The sequence below is a fragment of the Astatotilapia calliptera genome, chromosome 10 (assembly GCF_964374335.1).
Source record: "Astatotilapia calliptera chromosome 10, fAstCal68.1, whole genome shotgun sequence".
NCBI lineage: Eukaryota > Metazoa > Chordata > Actinopteri > Cichliformes > Cichlidae > Astatotilapia > Astatotilapia calliptera.
In genome coordinates, this window is record NC_137431.1 from 1,702,254 (window position 1) to 1,719,561 (window position 17,308).

Below are 17,308 nucleotides of genomic sequence, written 5' to 3' on the forward strand. Positions count from 1 at the left end.
CTCTCTTCATCGTCGTCTCCCCCTCAAAAGCTGGTGGAGTCTCCTGACCAGGGGCAACCAGAGCGAAAGATAAATGCCTGCCTTTTCCTCCTCTCAAAGACCCACTGATCTTTCTTCTTTTTCCTGTTTTGCATAGAAATTAGGGAGTGGATGTCTGTCTGTGAGGGTAATTGCTCCATTGCACATTTGTCCTCAGTCTCCACTAGCTCGCTCAGGTCCTTTTTCTCTGCAAACTAAGTCCCGCCGAGGCTTCTGCTGCCAGCAGCCTGACACCACGTTTCTCTGGGGTGATTCCAAGTTCAGTGTTCCCCCAGCTGAACGTGACCGTAGAGTTGGTGGAGCTGCACTCACATATCAGATTTTTACATTTTTACATTTCCATGTTACGTTTAAGCTGAAAAAAATAGACAAAAATTCTGAAGATTTTTTTTTTAAAGAATAACTGAATAGTTCAGTTTAACTTCAGTGTTGCTGTATTATAATAGCTAATGTCTGCCTCTGAGTCGACAGATTTCAAATTGAAATGATCTGTTTCTGCTGTCCAGAACGGATTATCAGCGGCCCCTCTCTGCTTCGGTCATTGGTGGCCCCACATCTATTCATTACTGGGTGCTGGGTTAGATCCTTGAAGAGAGGAGAGACGATGGGGGCGGGGAGGTTGCGTTTACAATGCCCACCTCCTCCGTCAGTTTGATGATGAACACACTGAGACGTGTTCAGCGATGGAGGGAAGAAAAGTGCAATTTAGCAGCACTCTGTGGGCTTGTTTTTGCACTGATCATCTAACAGTTGTTTAGCTTTTTTTGCTGTTACGCTGTAATGTGTTTGTAGCTTTGCCAAACTTTTGGAGAATTTTCTTTTGTTGTTGTCGTCTGATGACTTTTGTCTGTGTTTGAATCAAGGATGAAATCAAAACAAGCCTGCTTTGCACCTCAGGGCAGAATCTCCAGTTCCAAAGGGCATATTTCAGTAGTCAGTGAGGGTCTGTTAGCTGAAAGTTTCACTTTCTCACAGGTCGGCCTAACCCCCCCCCCCCCCTGTGAAGATCTCTCGACTGCGTATTTATTGAACTGCCCTCAGATCTGTGACAGGTGCTCTGTTTGAAGCACGTCCTGCAGAATACAGATGCATGTTGACAATATTCACAAAATTCAAATATTAAGTGTTTGAATTACTGTATTTCCCAGACTACAAAGCGCACCTGAATATTAGCCGCACAAGCTAAAATCAGGGGAAAATCCTGTTTTGTACATACATTAGCCGCACCTGACCAAAAGCCGCAGGTGGTTCAATGTTGACTTATCATATGTAAGAGTAGAGCTGGGCGATATGAGATTTTTTCATATCACGATATGTTTTTTTCATTTCAGGCGATAACGATATCTATCACGATATCAGCCAAATAACTATATTTGTAAGATTTAAATGTGCCGTTGCTCACAAGTAAAATGTGAAATAATCAGCAGCTTGTTTTTATTTAAATATTTATTTCCCATAATAAGTTCAACAGGGTAGATGTACTTAAGGAACATGAGACTTTTTCAGATAAATAAAGGCAAATATTGCAAACTACACAAAAGGCAGCCGCTAAAGCGTTTAAGTTTCAAAATAGAACAAACGAAACAGACTAAATTGTCAATTCCACTTAGAAACAAAATATTAATTCTAAAAATAAATCTTAGTTTGTTTTACAGAAGAACAGACAAAACTGACTAACTTTTGTCAATATCAAATAAACTGAGAACTAAAAGGAAATTCTCAATCTCTCCTTGTTGTATAGCTGAGCTTTTAAAACAGTTTTAACAGTTACTTTAGTCTGACAAAAGCCGAATGACGAATCAGCGCTTCCAGTCAGAGACTGAGGCTACGTCCACACGTACACGGGTATTTTTGAAAACGGAGATTTTCCGTTTCCGTTTTAAAAAATAATCCCGTCCACACATAAAGGCAGAAATGAAGGAAAACGCTGCTATGAACATGCCAAAGCAGCAGGTGGCGCTAGATTCCTAACCGTGCAGAAATGTTGGCCAATCAGAAGTCTAGAAGCCTCGGTGGGAAAAAGTAAACAAAGCTGGGGCATAGAAGCAGAACCGAGTCGTATGTGTGGAGGGACAGTAACTGTGTGTATATGTAAGCATTTAAACACTGCAGAGAGTAGAATTAACAGTATTGTAGAAATTCATTTCACCGAAACAATAACGTGGCGCACAGTGTGACGCATGCACCAGTTTATTGTATTTCCAGACTTGCTTTCGGCACAATTTACAGTGCAGCTACTCTGTTTTTTGTCAGACTTGAAATAGCCGAAATACCTTCACACTACGGACCTTCTTTGGCTCTTCCGTTCGACAATCTCTCCGGCGTTGGAACCATCATCTGTTTTCTCTTCGGTCACGCTCGGTTGATTTTTCTAGTCGGCACACTCATTTCCTCCATTACCCGCTGGCTGCTTCCCAAACAAACACACGTGCGGCTTGGCACTTGTGCTGTATGTAACAAGTCACGCGACGTGACGCTGCGGCTGTGATTGGTTCGGCTCTGCGCTGCTTAATTTGGATTGGCTGACCTTTTTTTTTTTATTTTATTTTAAGAGGACAAGAGCGGCGAGGTCTATCGCGATAGCTTAATTTCTCTATCGAGTAAAAGTTATATCGCGATACATATCGTTATCGTTCTATCGCCCAGCTCTATGTAAGAGAATATGCACAAAGCGAATTGTCAGGAAAGAGATGGCTGTTTGGAGACACACCCCTTTTATTAATATTTTGAAAAACAAGTTATGGGTACATATTTGCATAACTTTTTAGGTATATGTACAAGTAGCGGTAATTACAAGTACGAAACATGTGCTGTGCTTCATAAATGAGTAACAAATGTAGTACATAACAATAACCTACAGCACACCAGAAAAATAGATTCAGACTACCTTTCAGGCTCAGGTGCAGTGACACAGCTTTAACAAGAAGAAAAGTCAGTCATTCACCATCTTTCTCTTCTTCCTGCGCACTGAAACCACCAAAGTCCTCTTCTCCAGTGTCAGATATGAACAGGCTCAGGATGGCTTCGTCATCCACTCTCAGCTTCTCTTCTTCGTCACTTTCAAAACCAAACAAATCCTCGTTGTCAGAGTCGAACACCCTCAGAAGGGCCGTGGCGGTGTCCTCCTCTCCATCATGCAACAGTCCAGCCCTTCAAAATCCGTTGGTGATCGTGGATGTTTTCACACTTTTCCACGCTGTCAGAATCCACCGGTGGAGTTGAGCATAACTTGCTTTTCACAAGTTTATCGCCGCTCGTCATCCACGCCTCCCGCTGAACGCTACTTTGAAGTTTGTTTTTCGAGCTGCTTGTACGGCACTATGTTGCCTGGCGGATGGACATGTGACCAACATACCACTCTTGAACCCTGATACTGTGTGTCTGATCACATGCCCTTCCGCCAGGCAACGTAGTGCCGTACAACAGCGGCACAAACAAAACAAATCGTCTTACGATATGACAAAAATCACGGACAATCCAGAGAAAAGCCGCACCTGACTAAAAGCCGCAGGGTTCAAAGCTCGTGCACAACGTAGCGGCTTATAGCCCGACAATTACGGTACACTCCCTCATTATTTAAGTACCATTGATTCTTTAAACTCCCCATTGCGAGTTTAAAGGTTGCCTCTGCTGTTAATTTTTTGTAAGCCATTAATTAGGGTCATTTTTTTTTTACATTTTTTACAAAGGTAAATGTGGGATGTTTCATACATGACATATCACCATAAGACTTTGTAATCTAAAGTGATTTTCTTTGAGATTAAATTACAAATGAGTCCAAACAGATGCTGTTGGTTACTGACTTGTGATTGGTTTAAAGCAGGGCTTACCCTTTTGAAATTGCTCTGTGAGCTGATTTATTCTGTGTGTAGCATGCTGATGCGTTGCATGTGGTAGCCTATAAGTGACTTTTTGCAATCTGAATTAGACAGATGTGTCTATAAAAGCAACGCTTTTATTAGATTGAGTAAATTTCCGTTACATTAAGCTCAGTCCCTCATAATTTTTTCCTTGCGGTTGCCTGGTTTGAAAGACGTGGTTGAGACTTGCGTCGGTCTAGGATCATATGCGTACATAGCAGTCATAGTCCTGGCACAAAAATGACGAGCCATCCGTTATGTGAACGTCTGACTCTGTGGACTAAGATTCTCACTTGGATAGTGACAGAGGTGATGACACGCAACACGACTTGTGATGCAGATTCAGTCCCACGATGATGTAAGGCCAATTGTAAATGCTGTAGCCCAGTGGATGCCCCAGGCAAGGATTCAGAAAGGAGAAACGCCACTCACTCTTTTAGAATTTCCAAAAATTATTGAGGCGGACAGCCCGTGAAAGTCAGACTGAATTTTGAAATCTCCAAGCTTTAGCTGTAAACATGAACAAAGAGTCCACGAAGCTTTGAAGTGGAGCGTGGTTCTACAATTTAGAAAGGAAACATTGTTTCTTTTTCCTTTTTTTGGGTTGTGTGATTGAAAGTTAATGTCCTACAGATACTTTAAAAGTTGCATTTTGTATCTAATGATGCTATAAAGGATGTTTAATGGAAATACTTCTTGATTGCTACCAAACACTTCTGCCCACACATGCGGTAGATTTGTTGAGCTATACGCTGGGGATGTATAGTGGAGATTATTAGTTACACTTGGTTAACCCTAATTTGGGCTTTTTGGTCCCCTCTTCCTTTAAAGGTGGTTCTACACTCGAGTGTGTAATGCAGAGATTGATGAATAGATAAACCCAGAGCAGGTCTTATGGAGAAAAAAGTGGAAGAGGCCGACGGCTTTTTGTGCTTGGGGATCAATTTTCCAGGGCTAATCTCCTGCCTGTGAACCACCCTCCGCTTTCCTCTTTTCCTCCTGCTCCATCTCCCTCGGCCGCTCTCTCTGATGGATCTCCTTTGGCTGGCACGGCACAGGGACTCGGCCATGCATGCAGCTCTGGCCCATGGGTGCACTCTTCCCTCTCTTCTCTCTCAATCCCTCTTTTCCCTCTCTGTTCAAGAAATATTCATTAATTAGTAATGGAGACTTTACAGAGCACTGCTGGTTCTCTCTTTCCTTGCAGATAAGGATGAATAGAGGGAGAAAGTGGAAAGAGAGGAGAGAACCTTTTGGCCAGACTTGGTTAGAATACCCCTGAGCACAGTTGATCACAAGCCATTAATCTTGCTGTTTAATGACTGATTGCTGCCCTAATTGCTTATATACACAGTTGAACATATGTGTGGGTGGGAGAGGGGCCTGTAACATATATAAATACCTTTGAGATTGTCTAATGTGCAGCACATTTTGGTGCTTTTTGGTTTACCGCTACTTCACCGGTTACTCTCGTTGCATCATAGTAAGGAGAAAAATGGGCCAGGCCTCACTCTTTTTAAAAAAATTTTTTCACCCTGCAGTTATAATTGGTAGGTTAAATAGAAGCGCGCTCTCTGTAGGGACAGAGGATGAACTTAAAACTTTTCACTATGTTTAAATTGTATCAGTCACATGAGACTGATCTCAGTCAAGTCAGGTGCAGTTTAACAGCAAAGAATGTGAAATGTTCATATTTAACCTTTAAAGCTGGCCGAACGTTTGCTTCAACTCACAATGCCCTTCTCTGTTTTTGTAAACACAGAGGACACGCCTCATCATCTGTGATGGCCGAGTTTCTGCTTGTCATTAATTTATGTTTCCTCTGCAACAGTTAAAGCTCTTTCCAAAAGCCTTGACAGTCTCTGGCAGGTTACACTGAGCTGAACTAACATTTTTAGTGCTTTTTATATCTGAGCGACTCGATATAAATGGATTGCTAGCATAGCAACATTAAGACAAAAAAACAAAACAGACTTGTAATCTCCTACGTCAGCCTAAGAGCGATGGAGAATCTTCAAGTGTGTAGATGTTAATGGGCCTCGGACAGTTTGGCTCGTGGGGCAGAAAACTTTGCACCGAGCGGTTCGGCCCTTGTGTTCCAGCTTTTTTCAGTCAGCTTGTGTTTCTTTTCTATAGAAGTAGATGTGAGTTTGCCTGATACTGATGAGCTGCTGTGCTTCTGCCTAAGAGCTTTTATAAAGGTCAACTCATCTGGGTCTGCTGCACAGGAGGCAGAGACATGAAAGTGTCCTAACCATCAGCTGAGCCCATAAATCTTTGTTTAAATGAGGCCACTCATCTTTCACCCCCATGTGCTGACCACCGCCCACCACGCACCACATGTGCGCTCGTTGATCTGCCAGAAAGCTGGAATTTTGGACAAGTGCACATTTATCATGGTTTGGGAAATATTTCGAATATTTTTATTTATTTTCAGAGTCATTTCCAGTCAAAGATGCCAAACATTTTTCAGATGGGAGGATTTGATACTTTGTGTCCTCTAAAGTGAAGCTGATGTGTTTGAGACTATTGGGCTGACGTGAAAACGAGCAAATCGGTTAAATAAATGTAAAGGAATATTTTTATAAATAGTGATTTGTCAGTTAAGTGAGAAAATATTATTGCTTGTTCCATCTGGTGTTTGCTGGAACAGTTCAGTGTGTTCTGCAGCTCGTCACCTTGACTGTGACCTTTGCACGCTGTGAAGTGGATGGATGTTAAGTTACTTCAAGTGTTGGAAGTTTAGTTTCCTTCCTTCCTTTTTTTGTTTTTAAATGTGATTGTGTCTTTTGGTTTAGAGAGGCGGACTGGTAGATTTTGAGCAGAAAGTTATTGTGTCTGTCTGTCTGAAGTGTATTGCAGCGGGCATTGCATGATGAGCACGAGGTCGTTAAAAACACTTGAAGCAAACCAGATGTCTGTTTAAGAGCTACTTGGCGCTGGAGGGAAGGGACAGGCGACGGGGAGGAGGACGAACGGGGCAAATGTGGGTCTTGGCAGAGAAAAGCAAATGGGATAACCATGGCGGTCTTTACAGAGGAGGCCTGAAATGGGACTGGAGGTTTAAGCACTTACTTTGATGTTTTCACGATTTTTCGTCTTTTGAACATTATCGGTCTCAATGATCTGTCTCTCGAATCCTTGATTTCGGCCTAAATCCTATTTTGTTTTTCCCCCTCAAGTCCTTTCTTTTAATCTGCCATCAGTGCCTCAGTTAGTCGGCTTTCTTTTCTTGCTGACTTTTTGCCCTCTCGCCTGTAATACCTCTTTAGGATGGCCTAAAGACCAGATGCTAAATCGCTGAAAGCAGGCTTGTGTTAAGAAAAGGTCCTTCTTGTCTGTTTATGTCCACATTTTCTAGAAAGTTAATGGCTTTATGTTGTTGTTAAAATATTTTTAATCCACTGTTAGCGTTAATTTTTAATGGGGAAATTGTTTTCCTGCCCATTTCCTGCCTTTGCCGTACTTTTCAGTGTTCCTGATCTTATCCCCGAAGATATGTGTGCACCTGATGAATTAGTTTGTTTCTCTGAAAATCGTTGGGAACATAACCCCTTTACTTGGCAGCTAGCCTGAGGGTGTTTTTCTTTTGCTCGGCTGTAATGATTTAAAGGCTAGCCGGAGCTGAAGTTGACTGGATTTGATAGTGTTGGTAATATTTTCCTTCTGAATTGGGCGTCTTTTACATGGCAGGCAGATGTTGCATCCTTGCTTTTCTGGAGTTGAGTAAGCTACAAGCTCTCAGCATCTTAAACCTGCCAAGATGGCATAGAGCCTGTCTCATTCAAAAAAGGAAGCCAGTGTAATTTCCCATGTGAATAACCTTGCAATCATTTTAATTTAAAATGTCGTTACCTGAACTCGCATTAGAACAGCAAGCCAAGAGTTGGCTTAATAATTCAATAAAATTTTGATTAACTTGCTTCTGGGCTGACTCGTACCGCTCTGGCACACGGCGAGCTGACGTGAAGGTGGGTAGGTCACACTCGGTGTTTGTTTCGACTGCGCTCACGCAGAGACGGCACACTCGGGGAGATGTTTGCTGCAGACTTGACTGAAAGGAGCTTAAGTGCTATAAGATGTGAGCAGTGGCTGTTAATGAGATTAGGTCGGCATTCAGGCCAACACTGAATGTGAATCACAAAGCAGCTCTGATATGGGCCCGATCGTGCATTTCTTCATCCAGCGCGGCTAGATGGAGTGTAATGGGTGTCTTGTTTTATTTCAGTTGGACATGCAGACCAATTAAATACAGTCCTGTGCTTTTACGAGTAGTACAGCATCAGGTGGACACTGTAGCTAGGACATTAGGGCATTGTACTTTCCCAATACAGTGGGCAAAAATGATGTCTCACCACTGGACAACGAAGCTCTCTGATTCTCTTATCAGATTTCATTTGTAGCAGCTGTGTAAGTTCCTTCATAGAGAATAACAAGGGCAGCGCTTTTCAAATTCTTTTGCTGCCTCCAGGTCTCCACAAAGCTCTAATAGGTGAAAAAACCCCACACCTGACTTTTTGTACCCGAAGCTGTGGCATTACGCTGACACGTTGCTGTTGTATCGTAATCAGCCTACGGTGATGTCATTATCTCTTAAGGAATTTCCTCTCGTTTGTTTTCATTCCTGAGACGTCTCTTTCTTAAAAAGCTTTCTGCGATAAACATTACGCCCCATCAGCAGAGTGTTTACAGCTGCGCACGTGTATCGCGTGGAATCGGCGATTACTTTTCAGGAAGAGTTTGTGAGGAGGAGACTTATTGGCAGGTGAAAGCAGCGCAGGCATCATCTTATTATTATAGGTGGTTTGAAGTAATAATTCATGTCACTGAGATGTGTAGTAAATTTGTCAGGTCTGAAAGCAAATGGTGCTCGAAGTAAAAAGTGGAAGGGAAAGAATCAGTGCATGAAAGGACGAGGAGTCGAGAGGAGGAGGGGGATTCAGGTGCCAAATCATCATAAGGCTGATTCAGCGTTTGCATGCAGGAGCGTTTCTGCCATGCAAAGGAATGTTTTAATTTTAATAACAGTAAGAAAGTAGATGGGCGTATAAATATACTGGACCGATAGTGTTCACGTGTGCAACATTCTGAGCAAGACGATATTTAGTAAAGTCACTTTGCAGCATGCGTGTAACATTTAAGTTTTACTCTTTGCCTGAGACCAACTTGGGTTCCTACCTGCTGCTGTTTATGGGCGCACTGAGCGAGTGAAAAGGGAGTTGTTGGAGTCTGGAGATCCCTGCTCACCAAGAAACGGCATCACACACAAACTGTTTTATTTAAGGGGGAACTGGTGGACGTAATGGTCACAGACAGTGAATAGCAACGTGAATACAGCAAACATCTGCAGTGAAGTCTCGGTTTTTCCCCAGTGACCTGAAAGCAAAACCGGAGTACTGTTGAACTGTGAATTGTGCTCTTCCACTCCTGAACCCTGGTACGAAACACAAAACATCTGAAACCTCCACCACCTGAAAGCAGGCAGCGGCAGCAGGTTTCCACTTAACCGCTCCCTCTCTCAGTGATCGCACTCTTGTTTGCATGTACACGGCCTGTTTGCCATCTTTCTGACTGTTTTGCATTCCAGGAAATGTTTAATTTCTGTAGCAGAAGTGTCTCTGCGTCCAGACTGTGACAAATATCATGTTACAAGACTGTAACCCGGTCTCCTCTAGTGGTTAAATGTGAATTCACACCGCTGGTGTGATTGGTTGCCACACGTCAGTTTATTTGACAGTTTGTGATGCTGCAGGGTGTTTCATAATGACATCTATAGAATGAAAGGGCCATTTAGTCAGCGTGGATTTTGTTGTGAAGTCGTGGACGCGGCGTGCTCGTGCTCAGTTTGTCAGAAGTTTATACATATTCAGCAGTGATGCGTTATTAAAAAATAAACACTTTCACAGCATTTATGTGTCGCCCACTGTGAAGTCAGATGAGGTCATTCTGGGTGATGAAACGTTTTTAGTGTAAACCTCGGTGTTGGGTGTGATGTGACGATATGTTTAGTTATGACAGTTGGCGTTGCCATATGTAATGTTGTAAACACTGATAAATATCCTTATTAGTGACAGAGCCATCTGATCAAGTGTGAGGCTGCTTCTCCTCAGCACAGCAGCGACACGCTCTGTGCTCTCGTGATTGACATGATTGATTATTTGCCCTGCAGAGTTCTTACTGTTTTCTCTATAAAAATGGTACAAAAGCACTCAAATCTTCACCTTTCTGATAGCTCTTTTCTGTTTTCTTTACCAGCCGAGGACAATGGGCTTTGGGAGAATGGCCCTTCCTACGAGTGTCGCACTCTGCTATTCAAAGCCATCCACAACTTGTTGGAGCGCTGCCTCATGAATCGCAGCTTTGTTCGCATCGGCAAGTGGTTTGTCAAACCCTACGAGAAAGATGAGAAGCCCATCAACAAGAGGTAAGCTGGCACTGCTTGTTCTTGGCCTTATCCTCCTCTTTTTATTTTATAACATTGCTGTTTTGAGTGAGGCTGTGTGTTTGGGTGCAGCTGAGTGGGATGAGCCCTGACGTTAGTGGTTGTGTTCCCACTGTTCACTTGGCATGAATACATGCATTCGTGTGCTGGCTGTGGGGAGGAGCAGGTATCGGATAGTATGGATCGTACCAGGGATTTCCTGTTGTGTTTTTGCTGCAGATCCTCTCAGTAAACATTGTGTTTGGGCTGTCTTTCATGTTTGGCCCTTTTGCTGGAGCCCGAGCAAACAAAGGATCTGGCTTCATATGTGTTTGTTGATGTTTTGAAGCCTGGACTGACCTCAGTCCTGATGGGTGCATTTTTGCTGGGGAGGGGAGGAGGTACCCTTGTGCCAGCACCGTCTGTTTCCTTTCTCTCCTCTCACTCTGTGTGTGTGTGTGTGTGTGTGTGTGTGTGTGTGTGTGTAGCTGAGGTGTCCTCCACCTCCTCGTTGCTATCTACTGAGCTGGGTTTCTTGCCGTCTGTGTCAGAGTTCATTGATAACAGACAGAGACACGGCTAGTGAGGACAAAATGACCATAGCAGTTCTTCCCCACCAGCTACCCTCCTCACTTTGTCTTCACACTGAACACACAGCCACTGGCTGAAAGCTCCATTGGAGGTCTTTGTAGATAATGCTTTTAAAAACTGCATTTGTAATGTTAGGTGCTGACTAAGATTAAACCATTTGGAGTTGGCATGGTGCTTTTGGTCAGATTTTCCAGACAGCTGATCACGGGGCAGTCCAGCTATTTGATCTTGTGTAGGCACAGCCACGTTTGTTTGTGTTTGCGAGACATTTGCAGCGTCCAGGTTAGAAATTGTGTAAACTGTATCTGCTGCCAGCTTGTTGTTATCACTGCCTCACTGTCGCGTACGAATACGTCTACTGTTTCACTCTCCTACATCTGTAGACAGTTACTCTTGTGTGGTAGCTTCATTTAAACACTGTTATAATAATAGACAAGATGGTACTGAAGATCAAGTAGCTTCTCTCTTGAGCTGTACACATGCCCTGTTTTTAGCTCTATCGCCTCTTTACCCAGTACGCTGATTGCAGAGGGCCCCGGTCAAGGGGAAAAAAACACAATGGTCTTTTCCTCTGCTCTGGAATTCACAGGCCACCCTGTCTGTGCGTCTGGCTTTGCCTCCCTCTCTTTCTCTCCCCTTCCCTCCATCCCCCTCTGCTGTCACGGAGCAGACTGGGCAGGTTATAAATAGTGGTGCAACTACCCTGAATCTCAGTTGTCGTCAAAGATTTTCTTTTCCTCCTCTCCTTTGGTGTGATTTGCAGTGCCCCAGCCGTGCTGGGATTTCAAAAAACACAGCGCCACAAAAGGGTGACAGCAAAGTAACCGGGCTAGTGTCACTGCCGTGTCCCGAACCGCTTTTAATGTAATGCTGTACTGTTAGTTATTCATAAATGGCTCTAGTAATGTTGAACACAGAGCAGAGTCTGACTGTCTTATCCTTCTTTGCCTCTTGTCTCCATGGCAATATTGAAGCTTGCCCTATCAGTACTGTGATAGAGAACTGAGTGTTTACCCCTCGGGAGACCTGATCGTGGTGTGCAGCATGACTCGTTATGACTTATGTCAGTGCGCATATCCAACATCCTTGTCGATGACTGGTTGAGTCCACTGGGAGTGAGTGGAGTCGGAGGGAATTCCCACTCTCATTGTCTTGTGAAAACTCTACTTAACTGTACAATGTTTAACTCCCGGATGCCCCCCACCCCAACTATTGTAACACCATGTAGTTGGATTACTTGACACAGTCGATGTTTGCCAACATAAGCACCTTGCTCTCCTTTCAGTGATTTAATTTAGTGTGACTTTTTCTTCTAAAAGACTAATCGACAAGCAAAAGCTAAAATATGAGAATCAGGACGTGGTAAGAAAACTGCAGGTGTGCATGGTCTTTGTAGCTGATTACTATAATCAGAGACGCTGTGTCCAGGAGATACTCATTGTCTTATCTTTCATTTGGAGAGATGAATTAGGAGAACAGTAGTTTTAGAGATCTCCTCATTGAAGCGGTGTAACATAAAGTAGATTTGAGGTTTCTAGACTGAGTCCACGACATCAGTGTCCTGCAGTTATAGTGCCAGGTTTGTTCTTACTGTATCAGTCATAAAACCTTCACAGTGGCCTGCTTGTGTCGTCGTAGCATGCTGGCACCCCCAGTTTAGTGAGTGACTCTGTGATCAACATGTAGACTGAGCGCTTCTTGAATGGCTGTTGGTCTTTTTTAAAAAAGAAAAATCACTCCAGGTTGATTATGGGGGCTGTCCTATCCTGTTTGCCCCTCCTCACAATTCAAACTGACTTTAGTGAGATTGGAAGGTGAGAATTTGAATTCCATCACAACATGACAAAACCAAGTGTTTAGACTATTACTACATATATCGTTATTATATTACCTCAGTCAATGAGGTTATATGATCACCTCGCTCGCTTATGTCTTTCCTGATCTGTCACCTATGCAGAAGCATGCAAGAGCACATTTTTATATTCATTATTCCAGGAATAATGAATATAAAAACTGACTTAAACAGTCATGGAATTAAAAGAAAATCAATGAGAATATATTGTAAATTCTCACTGTGTGCATTTCTACATTTACTCGTAACTGTTTTCAGATGTGATCTGACTGCAGTTGAATCCTCGCTTAAATCCAAACAGGCTTGATTGATTTTGCCCCTTCGTGAGTGCTGATGCGTTATTCCAGCAGTATGTTGTTCTGGATACAAGTGTCTGCTGCAGAGAGCCCAGTCTGGTATAGCTGGACCACAGAGCAGTGCAAAGGTTTACATATACTATTGCTGGATGTTCACCTGTTAACTTCTCACTGCTTTTTGTTTGCTTTGTTGTTCCCTGGTTGGCACTGAGCCACGGTGTATTTACACACTGTATTAATCTGTGTTCAACAGGGCCAAAGTACTTCCATGGAATTGTTATCATGTTGCCTCTTTTCAGTATTTTTTCCCAGTTTTGGAGGAAAATGCACGTGTGTGCTTTGTATCACTTTTATGCCTCTCATTAGTTTTGCTTCTGTGTTTTATGCACCTGTAGTTCAAACAATGCTTTATAGCAGAAAATGTTTGTTTACTTTGACGTTAAATCCATAAGATGCAGACCGACTGGTTGTTTATTGCTGTTGTATGATGGGCTGGTAGATCAGTTGTGTGTAGGCTCTTTGAGAAGTGGTTCTCATCTGGGGAAATATGAAATTGTGATAGGCACATTATTTTCTGTACATACATAGGACGATAAGTATAAGTCACAGTGGATATTTAATGCAATATACAGTGTAGTGTACATGAGTGTACTGCTGGGGCATACTTTTGAATTGGTCAGCAGTCCAAACTTCCAACATTGGAAAAAGATGTTCAAAAGCTGGAACTAATAAATACTGAAACAGCTTGCTGGGTGTATAGCTAAAAATCAGATCTGCAGATGGGAAACGCCGGTCATCCCTCTGATCAGCAGGCGGCTCCTGTGCAGCATCCAAAGTCTCCAGTTGGTGGAGGCTGGGGCCAGCTGACACTGTTCATAACCTCAACCCCAGACCTCAGCACGCCCGTGTTGAAAAGCTTACATCATCCCTGCCCCTCCTCCTCCTCTTCGCTTCTCATTATAGCATGATGTATGTGGCAAACAGTTTTTCTCAATCTAAAAATAATAATAATTAAAATAAAAAACTGCAAAAAGTTGCTCCTCTAGTTATCTTTTATTAGATGACAGACTCGTTTCCATTTGATAAATAAATGGCTGCACGCTGATCAGTTAAATCCCTTTTGTTTAAAACGTGAGCTGCAGCAGCATGAGTCGATCCAGCTGACGGTAATTCTCTTTGTTTGGTGAAAAGGCGGCTCCAAGTTGTGTAGCTTCTGTGAACCTTCTACTGCGAGGTACACTGGCTCCAAGAAAGACAGAGAGGGGGGGAGGGAGGCGGGGAGCGAAGGAACAAGCAAGGGAGAGCTCCTCTTGGTTGTCATGGCAGCAGGGAAATGCACCCTGGGATCGAGTGTTTCCAAGGTGAAGCGGGATGCTCGTGCTCCATTGGTCAGCTTAAGGCAGACTAACTCGTCGACTTGCTCCTAATTGGCTGTGCCACTGAAATTCAGAGCAACATTAAATCCAGCCTGCTTTGAGGTTTCAATTTGATCAGGACAAAAGGGATATTATTTCTTTATCTGCATGGCGTGTGCCGTGTACCTGAAGCGGCATTTACAGCATCGACAATGTACTCCAGCTGCGCTGCAATCAGTGTTAGATTACCACTCCACTGTATTTAAAATGTGTGTATTTTTGTTGTGCATGCAGTTGTTGTTATTGTTGAAAGCATCGTTAACAAGTCAAGCTGTTATGAAATGAGGCCAGTCTGCAGCAGCTCGTATTACAAGAGACACACACACTAACAAACATGTCTCCCACACATGCAACTGTCTGCACTTTTCTGCATGACTGTGGCTTATGTGGATGAGCACATTCTTCCGCTATTGTTTTGGCCCGATGTTGGGAGGTGAATGCGCGAGTCCTGGTTCGCTGTGGCAGGCGGAAGCAGAGAGCAGCACTCTGTTAAGTAGGACAGTGCAGGATAAAGGGCCACTGCCTCCAGTCTGGGGCTAAAGTGCTAAATTTATCCCCTCCCTGCTCCCAGCACAACACAAACACACAAACATGTTCGTCAACAATCAGTATGCGAGCCAGTCCACATCGAGGGCAGTCTCGGTGTTGGCACGCAAGTGGCTGGACATAGAACCCGCAGTCAGCGAGGAAAACGCACGTAGTGCAGTCGCACAGATATAGACATGCAGGAGAGTTCAGCACCTCTGCTCGGTACCCTGCCCCCAGCACTCGACTGCCTACCCCCTGATCTTGCCCACACTTCATCAGTCTCTCTCTGCAGCAACAGGAACTCCAGGGAGACTGGGCTGAGGGACCATGTGACCCGGTGCTCTGGATATATCATGTTGCTGGAGAGATCCTGTCCAGAAGATAAATATGGCTCTTAAAGGAAAATACCGATAGCTTTCATTGGTATGGTTTGTTTGCTTAATTGCTGCCCAGTGATACAATATTAATGATTCATTTCCCTTGGCGTTACATTAGTGTTACATTTTTAAAGTCCTTGCACCCTCATCTTAGTAAGACTCTATAATCCGTAGCTGTCACCTAAGCTTAACTACATACCGACATCAAACCTGTCAGCTGTGTTGCAGAACTCGTTACCTCATTACTGTAAATTGGTTACAATTTTGAATATCGGAGCAGTTTCCGCTGTTTAGTGCCAACCAGAACTGATCAGTCTCTGTTTGTACTGTACCACTGAGAAAACACATTTTAGAAGTCAGCAGTGGAATTCAAGTGCAGCAGCATGACCAGAGTTCCTTGGTCATAGTGAACGATGCGTTCTTAGGTTTCCCCCCACTACCTCGAAGTCACCCTCTCATTTCCTCAGCAGCCGGTGACCCGCATTCCTTCCATTCCTCTCATCTTCCTATGTGACCAGGGGCTATGGTGCAGTACAAGCAAAGGTCTCAAAGAAGTCGTCATAGTTAATCCGTCAGGCGTCACGTCCCCTCATCTGCTCTGCTCTTTTCTGTGATTTGTGTGCTACTGTCTTTAATCCCAACGTTCTGGCAGATGGTCACATTTAAAGATAATATCTTATGGTCGGGGGCATTTCACCTCATCACTGCAGACTCCTGTGCGGCTGCGTCACAGCCTGACCTAACCCTAAAATGTCCAGAAAAGATGGAGGCAGATTTATGGATTGCCAGATGTGTAATCCCTTCCATAGATTACATTGCCAATTACACACACATGTTGTCAAAATAATGACAAACCAGATGTTTGGTTTTAGGTAAATGCCATCTTATCTGGGCTATTATGATAAAAAAAAAAAAGAAGTAATCTGTAGCAGTACTCGCCAAGCACGCTGCTCCAAGCATCACGGAGTTGCCACAGCTCTTGTGTGGGTTTATTTTACCCCCAGTATCTTTTTATTTCTTTATGTAATCCCGAGCTGACTCCGTGATTTTGAAACTGGGGCTCTTTCAGGGCCATAGCGTCTGTTGCAAGAGTCCTTGTTCTTCCTTTTGCTTGAAGGTTTTAATTAATGGCTAAAACCTTTTCACCACATGTGCAGCTTGAGCTTTTAACCTGCTAGTAAAGTCTTGGGCCTCATACTTGCAGGCTTCTGATATTTGTTCTGTTAATGAAAGAGATTCTGCCTTTCTGTTAACCTTTCTTTGTTTCATGAAACCTGTAAATTTGGTCATGGCATTCATTTACATTTGCATATAGTGTCTTATAGATGGTAAAAGTGTTACATGCTTTTCAAAAAGCATATCAGCTTATTAGAAAGAAAAGGGACAAAGCGGGCCTTGTCATTGTGGGTTCACTGCAGAAGCCCAGCTTTAATCCGGGATAATGCTGACTAATTGCCCTTAGCTCCGAGTAATGAATCTTTATTATTACAACTGCACAACTCGCTTACTTGTGTCATAATGATCTAATGACCCAGCACACTTTTAAACAGGCTTAAAATTATTTTGTCATTACATACTAGCATAGTAAATGTCCCCCCCCCCCCCCCCCCCCCGACAGGTATACGCTGTTTTATCCTTTTGTCTCATCCTTTAGTTTATGAGTGTAGCATGCTTTGAACAGACAGAATATTTCAACAGATTGGTATCACACAGCAGTGACACGAGCTCCTCTTTGACATGAACATGTGCACCGTCACAGTTGTGCTACAGTTGCAAAGGGGATGATGTAAATGTGGTAATGTGCGTAATGTCTGGCTCACATTGAGAAAATGGCTTTTAGCTGATTGTGTGTGTGTGCGCGCGTTTGTGTGTGTGTGTTACATGCTAAATGGGGAGGCAGCTAGAACCCGACTTGCTGTCAGGGTTATG

At 43.4% G+C, this 17,308-nt stretch overlaps 1 protein-coding gene across 1 annotated transcript in view; it reads left to right on the forward strand.

Moving 5' to 3' along the window:
* Positions 1-17,308, forward strand: part of med13a (mediator complex subunit 13a) — a 70,720-nt gene that overhangs the window by 10,448 nt on the left and 42,964 nt on the right. The window contains exon 3 of the mRNA XM_026183115.2: positions 10,155-10,323. Within this exon, the coding sequence (XP_026038900.1) occupies positions 10,155-10,323 (169 nt within the window). The remainder of the gene's footprint in view (positions 1-10,154; positions 10,324-17,308) is intronic.